This window comes from Trichechus manatus, unplaced genomic scaffold (assembly GCF_000243295.1).
Source record: "Trichechus manatus latirostris isolate Lorelei unplaced genomic scaffold, TriManLat1.0 scaffold00115, whole genome shotgun sequence".
Lineage (NCBI taxonomy): Eukaryota > Metazoa > Chordata > Mammalia > Sirenia > Trichechidae > Trichechus > Trichechus manatus.
The window spans coordinates 5331125-5340709 of NW_004444051.1; the positions used below are offsets into that span (position 1 = coordinate 5331125).

General features: G+C 36.7%; 1 protein-coding gene across 2 annotated transcripts in view; it reads left to right on the forward strand.

Annotated features, from left to right (window-relative positions):
* The first annotated feature begins 1619 nt into the window (after positions 1-1619).
* PRL (prolactin) overlaps positions 1620-9585 on the forward strand; it is a 10037-nt gene continuing 2071 nt past the window's right edge. Inside the window, exons 1-4 of one of the 2 annotated variants that reach the window (XM_004383994.2) lie at positions 1620-1647; positions 3898-4082; positions 6008-6115; positions 7595-7774. In XM_004383994.2, coding sequence (XP_004384051.1) covers positions 1620-1647; positions 3898-4082; positions 6008-6115; positions 7595-7774 — 501 coding nt within the window. The remainder of the gene's footprint in view (positions 1648-3897; positions 4083-6007; positions 6116-7594; positions 7775-9585) is intronic. The other variant, XM_012557730.2, reaches the window with a different exon arrangement.

A 9585-nucleotide genomic window follows, 5' to 3' on the forward strand; every position in this document is an offset into this window, starting at 1 on the left:
TTAATAACAGGTTATCCATTATTACCCTTGAGGACAGTAGGAATGATTAGCTAGAATTTTGGTTTACTATATCATATATTAGGATGTGTATGTGCATGTGTATGTTTGCCTTTGAAAACCACTATATAGCTTCCCCAAAATAAACTCTCTAAGGTCAGAGGTGATGTCCTGTTCATTTTAGAACACAGGGTGGGTATACAGCAATATTTGATAAATGGCTCATTTTCCAACCTTCCTCACAACCCTCCTGATATCTGTTAAAGCAATAATCCTTCCAGAAAGATTAGTCCAAAGGACTAATGGACCACAACTACTACCACCTTCACCAGACTGAGTCCAGTATAACTAGACGGTGCCTGGCTACCACCAATGACTGCACTGACCAGGATCACAACAGAGGGTCCGGGACAGAGCTCGAGAAAAATGTAGAACAAAATTCTAATTCACAAAAAAAGACCAGACTTACTGGACTGACAGAGACTGGAGAAACCCCAAGAGTATGGCCCCCGGATACCCTTTTAGCTCAGTAATGAAGTCACTCCTGAGGTTCACCCTTCAGCCAAAGATTAGACAGTCCCATAAAACAAAAAGAGATTAATAAGGCACAACAGTCCAAGGACAAGGCCTAGAATGCAGGAGGGGACAGGAAAGCTGGTAATAGGGAACCCAAGGTTGAGAAGGGGCAGTGTTGACATGTCATGGGGTTGTTAACCATTGTCATAAAACAATATGTGTACTAACTGTTTAATGAGAAACTTTTTGTTCTGTAAAGCTTCATCTAAAGTACAATTAAAAAAAAAAAGAAGAAGAATTGATAAGAAAAAGAAATAATCCCTCCAGGGTCTAACTTGACTAATTGCTTCTTCTATATCCTTGTCATTTAATTTCCCTAAACCTCTGTTCTTTAATCTGTAAACTGGGGATAATAATCCAACTTTATACAGTGTTAAAAGAGATAAACAGAGGGCAATACACATTATAAAACAAGCTCCGTTCATACATGCCATTTTTTAAAAAAGACAAATCAGAATGTGTAAAAACGCAAGAAAAAAAATTAGGGAAACGTAATGAGAATGTAACGGGAACTGAAAATTCTACTTTTTCAATTCTTATTGTATCTTTCCTAGTTTTAGAGTGCCAATTTTGAAATCTTGACTTCACCTAGAAATCTTGATTAACCCTTTGACAATACTCAAAACTATCACCTCAGTGAAACATAATGCTATATATTCAAGAAGCTGCAGAGAAAAAAAGATAAATTTTAAAGTAAATGACTTCTGTAGTTTTACAGATCTTCTAACCTAAACTAGTCTCCAGATCTCACCGTCATCATTTCTCTCATTTCCTTTTGGTCTAATTAATCAAAATCCTTCCTAGAATGTTCATTTCTGGCCAGTATGTCTTCCTGAATATGAATAAGAAATAAAATACCATTTGATGTTTGAAATAATGGGGGTAATCTCGATGACGGAAATGGATAATCAGGTAAAGGGAAGGAATGCCTGATTAATAGATTCATGAAGATGTCAAAGGCTTATAAAGTCTGTATCTGGGAAAGGGAAAGCTGTGGAGTTCCAGCTCTACTCTGGTGAAGGGTGTTTCCTGTGATTATCACCACTATGGACAGCAAAGGGTCATCACCAAAAGGTATGTGCAACAATTCATCCAGTTGTTGGCTTTATCAATACTCCTTTAGGGGTATTAATGTGAAATTTTAGCTTATTTTCTGTTAGCAAAAGGCTTCAGATTTACACCTTTTAGAAGCTTTTGGAAAGCAGCTATATATGGACACACTAGAAAAGAACAGTGGTTCTCAACCAGGGGTGATTTTTCCACCCCAGGAGAAACTGGACAACGTCTGGAGATGTTTTTGGTTGTCATAACTGGTATCTGGTGGGCAAGGGCCAGGGATTCTGTTAAACAACTGACAATGCAGATGATACCCTTCCACAAAAACGGATTATGCAGCCCCAAATGTCAAGGTTGAGAAGCCTTGGACTAGAAAAAGACCATAAGACCCTATGGGTCCAATTTTTTATATCTCCAGAAGGCAGAAACTAACATTTTCTCGCTCCCAGAACTCTTATGCAGCTTGGCAAAGTTGAATCAGTCTGATGAAAACTTTCAGTTCTGAAGCCATAACATAGAAAGTGATAGCAGCAGTGTCTCTTGTACTACTTCGTCAATTTGGCTTAAACCAAATGACATTTTAATAGAAAAACGAGGCTAGTAATAACTGATTGCCTTTACTTTCTTGGGTGACATTTGCAAGGAATGGAAATTAGTGACAATCATAACATTTATTTTCTGAATCAAAAACAAAAACCTTTGCCTATTTTATCTCATCTTACATTGTGAGAATCCTTCAGATGATGCTGATGCAAAGGCACTCAGAGTTAAAAAAAAAAAAATCTATCCAATTATATTAATTTCCTAGAGTCAATATTCCAATTTCTCGACCTACAATGCTCGTTTTATTTACACATGTAGATAAAATATCCATTCAGCTGCAATTATACGACTATAACATGTATAAAATAAATTTTTCAGAAGTATGATGTTTTTGGAAAATTAGAAATCTATTATATGAGTTATCTCACAACATTGATTTTTGTATTTTGCATTTAAAGGGTTATTTTGTTACATTCTATACACAATTTATGTTTAGGCATTTTTTTCACACATAAATCCTTAGCACTTGCCTAGTTTTATCTTGGGCATTCCCAACTGCATTTATTGAAGTTTCCACGGAAAATTAGTTTATCATAAATACGTATTTATATCAGATATTCTTTTGGAGTAGTTTCAAGGAAGTGAAAAACTGATTTTAATCTACTAGCTACATAGTGTTTCCTTTTGAAAGTGTAAATTATTAATATTTTATTGTCTCTGATCACTGTTGCACAAAAAGTGGGTGTTTTATAGATAGAGCAGAAAAAGTGAGCTAAATCAAGCTTCCTAGGGCCTCTGTTATCACATAATCAAGGGCAAAGTGTTGTTCTTGACAAGTAATGGCAGGGACCTCTGCAAACACTGAGGCCTGGCGACCACAAGCACAGTCCCTGTTAGTCATATGCAGATCAAGAGCCACTGGTGTGGGATGTAACATGGTGGACTGGAAAAGACCACAATATTGACCTCCTGCCTCCTCCACCTGCTTATAATAAAGGGACTTGGAAAAAATCACTTAACCTTTATAAGCTGTCTGTTTCATCAAAAGAATTTGATGATTATAAGGAAGACCCATTGTACCTCACGGGGTTATTGTAAAGTTCACATGAGAAAAACTTTAAAAGCCTTTGGTAAAATGTTCAAGCAAACCCATGGGATTATTATGGTAATTTATCAGATGCAGGCTACAGCATCATTTTTATTAGAATTCTCTTCACACTATTAGCAATCCATCAGTCATATGTTTATTCTTATCCGTCATGAAGATAAAAACAAACTGATTAATGGTGCTCTTCTTGTCATTTCAGTGTCTAATGTGCAAGTATTTTGGGCACATAAAGTTAAAAAATTGCAAACTCCTAGAGAGCTCTGCTGCTGAAAATGCTGCAGAAACTCCCAGGATATTAAACTATCTTAAGAGAATGACCTAAACACCCTGGCTCAAAATTAATTTAAGTTCCAAACGTTTGCTAAGTACAGAAGCACTTCTGGGAGCAATACAAAAATGCATGGAGTAACCTACTTCTCAAACTATAAATCTGTGCAAATATAATTATATATCTAAATTTACACAGTGGAAGGTGTTGATTCTTCCCGCCTCAGCTATTACAGTGCCAAATCATGCAGCTGGGGGCAATGGGAGCAATAAGGCTTCCTTCCTCAAGATTGCTTTTGATAACCTCGGCTGAATAGATCGTCTCAGCATGGCTCCTGTTTTAATTTAAGCAGGGTCACTCCTGCTGCTGCTGCTGCTGGTGTCAAACCTGCTCCTATGCAAGAGCGTGGCCGCTCTGCCCATCTGTCCCAGCGGGGCTGTCAACTGCCAGGTGTCCCTCCGGGACCTGTTTGATCGTGCAGTCATCCTGTCTCACTACATCCATAATCTCTCCTCAGAAATGTTCAGCGAATTTGTAAGTACTGCACTTCTCCCTTCCTCCCAGAAGGAATGATAGGGCTGCAAATTTTATAGTAGAAAATTTCATAAGCCACATTTCAAATAACACAACTTAATAGGTAAAAAAAAGGAGTCCTTGGGTGGTGCAAATGGTTAACGTGTTAACCAAAAGGTTGGAGGTTCAAGCCTACCCAGAGGCACTTTGGAAGAAAGCCCTGGTGATCTACTTCCAAAAAGTCAGCCATTGAAAACGCTGTGGAACACCGTTCTACTCTGACATACAGGGGTCGCCATGAGTCAGAATCAACTCAGCTGCAACCGATTTGGTTTTAAGGTGAAAGAAGGCATAAGCTAAAGAAATGTGGAACAAGAAGCAAGGGACAAGTTCATGGCATCTCAGTGTTCCAATTTTTTCAAAAAGTATAAAAATGATTTTTTAAAATTTCCTTCTAGTTCACTTTATTGTAAAATTTTTAAATATATTTTTAAACACTTGACATAAAGTACCTTCAGGTGGGACTGAGGAAAAGGAAGAGTGTTGATTTCTTGCTCTTGCACATAAGGGCCATGTCTCTCCAGTCATACTTCATCTATCACACAGGGCTTCAAACCAGTTCCTTCCAGTTCAAACCCCTGCTGAAAATTTGCATTTCTAACAAGTTCCCACGAAGTTATATATAAGAATCACCTGGGGATCTTGTTAAACTGTAGATTCTAATTCAGTATATCTGGGGTGGAAATGCAAATTCTCAGCAGGGAACTTGTTAGAAATGCAAATTATCGGCAGGGGTTCGAGGCAGGGGTTTGAACCAGTTTGAAGCCCTGCTAGCACATTGTAGATACCCAACAAATGAGAACTGCACTGTAGCGAACTGGGTGGATTAAACAACATTAAATTAAGCTAAATTCCATATCAGGAAAACAAATAATAATGCCTTTTCAGACACCCCCAAAATGCTAGGAATCATTGTTCTAATATTTCCAATATATAGGTTTACAATTACAACAGAAACGGTGGTTTAGAAGTAGAAACAATTTTTTTCTTTCCGATTAATTTACCTTTGAAAGTTGCATGTTAACTTTTTTAGGTCAGTCAAGAAGCAGATGATAGATTACTGCTTCAGTCAATCAAAGGGACTGCATAGAGAACGTGGCTCAGTGTTTGCAATATATGTTCGCATAGTTATTTTTACACACTTACTGATTTTTCTTTTGTCCTCCATTTTTGACTGGCCATCTTTTCACTTCCAAATCTTTCTAGTAATCCTTTAAATTTTCACAACATTTTGCTAAAGGTTATTTTTTCTTCATTAATGTATTAGCTAATTTTTTTTCTATTCTTTTTCTGTCAATTGCTAAAATCATATACCCTCTTTTCTCTGCCTTTTGTCACAGTCAACAATATTGCATTCAGCATCTATAATGAACACAGTAAGGTCCAAGGCATGTGGATTCAGAGGTTAATCAAACAAAAGTTATAATTGTATAATGCCTATTAAGAGAAACACATCAACTCCGGCCCACAGCAAGCAAGATATTCAGCAGTTAAATAGGTCCATATGTGCTATGGCATTTGGCTCAAATATTAAGTACTAAATTAAAACACTTACTGCTTCATCCTTTTTTCTATTTTTGGTATTTGCTCTCCAAATAGTAACTTGAGTAAAGGGTGACATTAAATAAGAGAATTTAAAAGAAGGGAAGAAGTTGGAATTTAGAAAAGTTAGATAAAAATAAAAATGAGTTTATAGAGATAATGGAAAAAGAAGTAGGGAAAGGGGCTATTTTCCTAATTCTTTAGTTTCAATGTTTACATGGCTCTCATTTGGAAAAAGAAAAAAAAAAATCCTGTCTATCAAATGTACTAACATTCTGGTAATGGATTCATGAATTCAATATTCAAACAACTCCAACTAATTGAATTTGCTTGATCATTTCTAGGATAAACGGTATGCCCAGGGCCGGGGGTTCATAACCAAGGCCATCAACAGCTGCCATACTTCTTCCCTCTCTACTCCTGAAGACAAGGAGCAAGCCCAACAGATCCATGTGAGTCTCTCATCCAGACTTTTCACCTAGAAAATTGAAGCACGACACTGGTATTACTGTGCTGTAGTTTGTTAAAGGCATTAAAATAGGTCATGGTAACTGCACATGCAGAGAAAAGTGGAGGAGGAATAAGCAATCAAAGAGAAATTACATGACATAGTTGACGAGTTGTGGGTAAAATCAAATGCTAGCATCAAATAAATAGCAAACCCATAAACTGTCCACAAAGCCAACACTGATTTAACCAATGCCTTGTACCTGGACTGAAGATATTATACTGTATGAAAGCTTGACATGAATTGAATTCCATGTGTAAAATAGAAGATTTGCAAAAATCCTGTTGATGTTAGAAATTCCAGTGCAGTTTTATGTATTACGTATAACTAGTGACTCCCACATGGACAGCATTTAACGTTACTGACTGCTGAACTCTTTGAACCATCTCTTTCTGGACTTTTAAGTCTCTCTCATTCTCCTTACTTCATTATTCTTCACTGACTTCTCTGCCCCCTTCTACTAAATTATAAGTCTCCCCCAACAGCAAGCGCTGTAATAATATTTTGCTTCTGATAGCTGCAACAACTGCCTCTATTCCAATAACAACAAAATCTGCCTATCAATGCCCAATCATTTACCTGAGGTTCAATTTTTTGTCCTTATAATCGGATTCCTTTCTGATTCAGTGCCATAACCACAGTCTTACCATGATCTAAAATAAATATCTTTACATACATAGCCCTACAAATACAATCAGTTCTTCTCTTTACAATTTTATTAATGGCACCAGTATTCCTTCTGTCTGCTAATCTAATTAATAATAATCATGATAGTAATAAGAAGAAAAAGGAAAAAACAAGACAAGGAGAAATTGAACATTTATTGAGAGCATTTTCAGACACTTTACAAAACATCTTATGGGCATTATTGCATTTAATCCTTACAAAAATCCCATAACATACCAAAAAAACAAACAAACCGGTTGCCATCAAGTCATTTCTGAGTCATAGCGACCCTATGGGACAGAGTAGAACTGTCCCATAAGGTTTCCGTGGAGCGGCTTGACGGCAACGAGTTTTGGTTTTTTGGTTTACAGGCCAATAAAGGAGCCGTGGTTGCATAATGATTAAGCACTTGTCTGTTAATCAGGTCGGTAGTTTGAACCCACCGGCTGCTTCATGGGAGAAAAGACCTAGCGATCTGCTCCCATATAGATTACAGCCTAGGATACCCTATGGGGCAGTTCTACTTTGTCCTATAGGGTCGCTATGAGTCAGAATCAATTCGAAGGCACACAACAATAAGCCAGTAGCTTAAACTTTACTACGTTTCTACAACTTGTATCACCTACAGAAATATTTTTACATACAAGCAGAAATAACAAAGAGATATGTTAGGTGCAGCCTCTCTTAGCAAAAATCACATGTAAGTAAACCTGTTGTATCACGCCTATTTAAATTTTTTTTTTTTATGACTGTGTAGCACGAAGACCTTCTGAACCTGGTACTTAGAGTGTTGCGGTCCTGGAAGGACCCTCTGTATCATCTAGTCTCCGAAGTGCGTGGCATGCAAGAAGCCCCGGATGCTATCCTGTCAAGAGCCATCGAAATTAAGGAACAAAACAAACGACTTCTAGAGGGCATGGAAAAGATAGTCGGCCAGGTAAGCACCCTTCAAGTTCTCATTAATGAAAAAGGTGTCACCTGTGATGAGGAATGAGTGTTGTAATATATTCCTTTGCAAGGATGATAATTTAGGCATTGTAGATACTAGACTGCTATTAAATAAACAAGAGCTTAGTAATTCATAGTACAGATAGTCCCCAACTTACCCAACTTAAACAATGTATTCGAGTTAGGATGAACTACACTTAGGACTGTCCTTTTTTTTTTTTTTTTTTTTTTGGTATGACTGCACTTACTACTGTCTTTTTTTTGGTATACATCTTATCATTAGTAATATGTATGTATTAAAATATATCTCTAAGCTTTATGTAATGTTTCCAACCCCCAAATCAAATAAAGATAAGATTTATAAAGATACTGATAATAAAAGTCAGTAATAATAAAAACAAAAAAAAAAAGAAGAGGTATTCCACTTACATCAGAACTGACTTATGATGGAGTCATCAGAACGGAAGCCCATCATAAGTCAGAGACTACCTGTAATAGATTCTAAGGTAAGTGAATCTTAGAATGCCGCTGTTATATTATACAGGTGCAGCATTCTCTATATTGCACAAAACCATCAAAGGATTGCCCATTCCTGAGGGCAGGTAGTTAAAATATTTTTGGGGAAAGAAAAGTAGAGAGCAGAATCTGCAAGATAAATGTTTCCTTCAACGTGTCCCAGGACACCTACTACTGAAATTCTGGTCAGATTCTTCCTCATTACCCCCAGTACCAAAAGATGTGAGTGGGAAGGAAGAAAAGAAAGCATCAAAATCACATTGGATGATGCCCCACAAGCACTTGACTTCAGTGGGTAACCAGTGAAGAGGGGTATCTATTTTGGAGTGTTTTTTTTTTTTTTTTATAGTTTATAGAAAGTTGTCTCATTCTAAAGTTTTTCCTGTGGTTCCAAAATCAAACATATCATTGCATTTAATCTCCTCAAATAATTTGTCATATTTAGGTCAAGTTAATATTTGCAACATATGTCTCTTCAGTTGGCATAATTTCAGCATAGTGAGGGGAACAGCTTTCTGCAGTTCAGAAATAATGCAGCATCTAAAGAAAGATACATGATTATGGGAATAATAACAGGAGCAATTTTATATTTCTTATTGTGTACTAAGTACATGTTATCATGTGTCATTTTTGTAATCTTCATGGGAAAGGAATATATTCAACACAAATATAAAGCACATTTTAACCTTGGAAAGTATGAGATAAACACCTAGATTTTCAAGTTATTTTCTTCATCACAGTGGGCCTGTTTTCTAAGGTCATGATTTAATTTGTTCTATAATGTTTCATTTTCTGTTCTGTTTTTCCCACCAGTTATTTGTTTATTCCTGTTTATATCATGGTCCCACGTATGGTAAATTTTTGTCCTAGTGCTCAAGGGCCAAACATAGAAAACATAAAGCAAGGCAACCAATATCTATAACATTTGGATATTTTATATTCTTTGACTATATATATTTGACTATAGGTATATACACACACACATACATATACATATATACACATACACATACACACACATATATATATATTGTTGTTGTTAGGTGCCATCTAGTTGGTTCCAACTCATAGCAATCCTGTGTACAACAGAATGAAACACTGCACGGTCTTGCGCTATCCTCACAATAATTATGTTTGAGCCCATTTCTGCAGACACTGTGTCAATCCATCCCTTTGAGGGGCTTCCTCTTTTTTTGCTGACCCTCTACTTTACCAAGCATGATGTCCTTCTCCAGGGACTGATCCCTTCTGATAACATGTACAAAGTATGTGAGATGTAGTCTC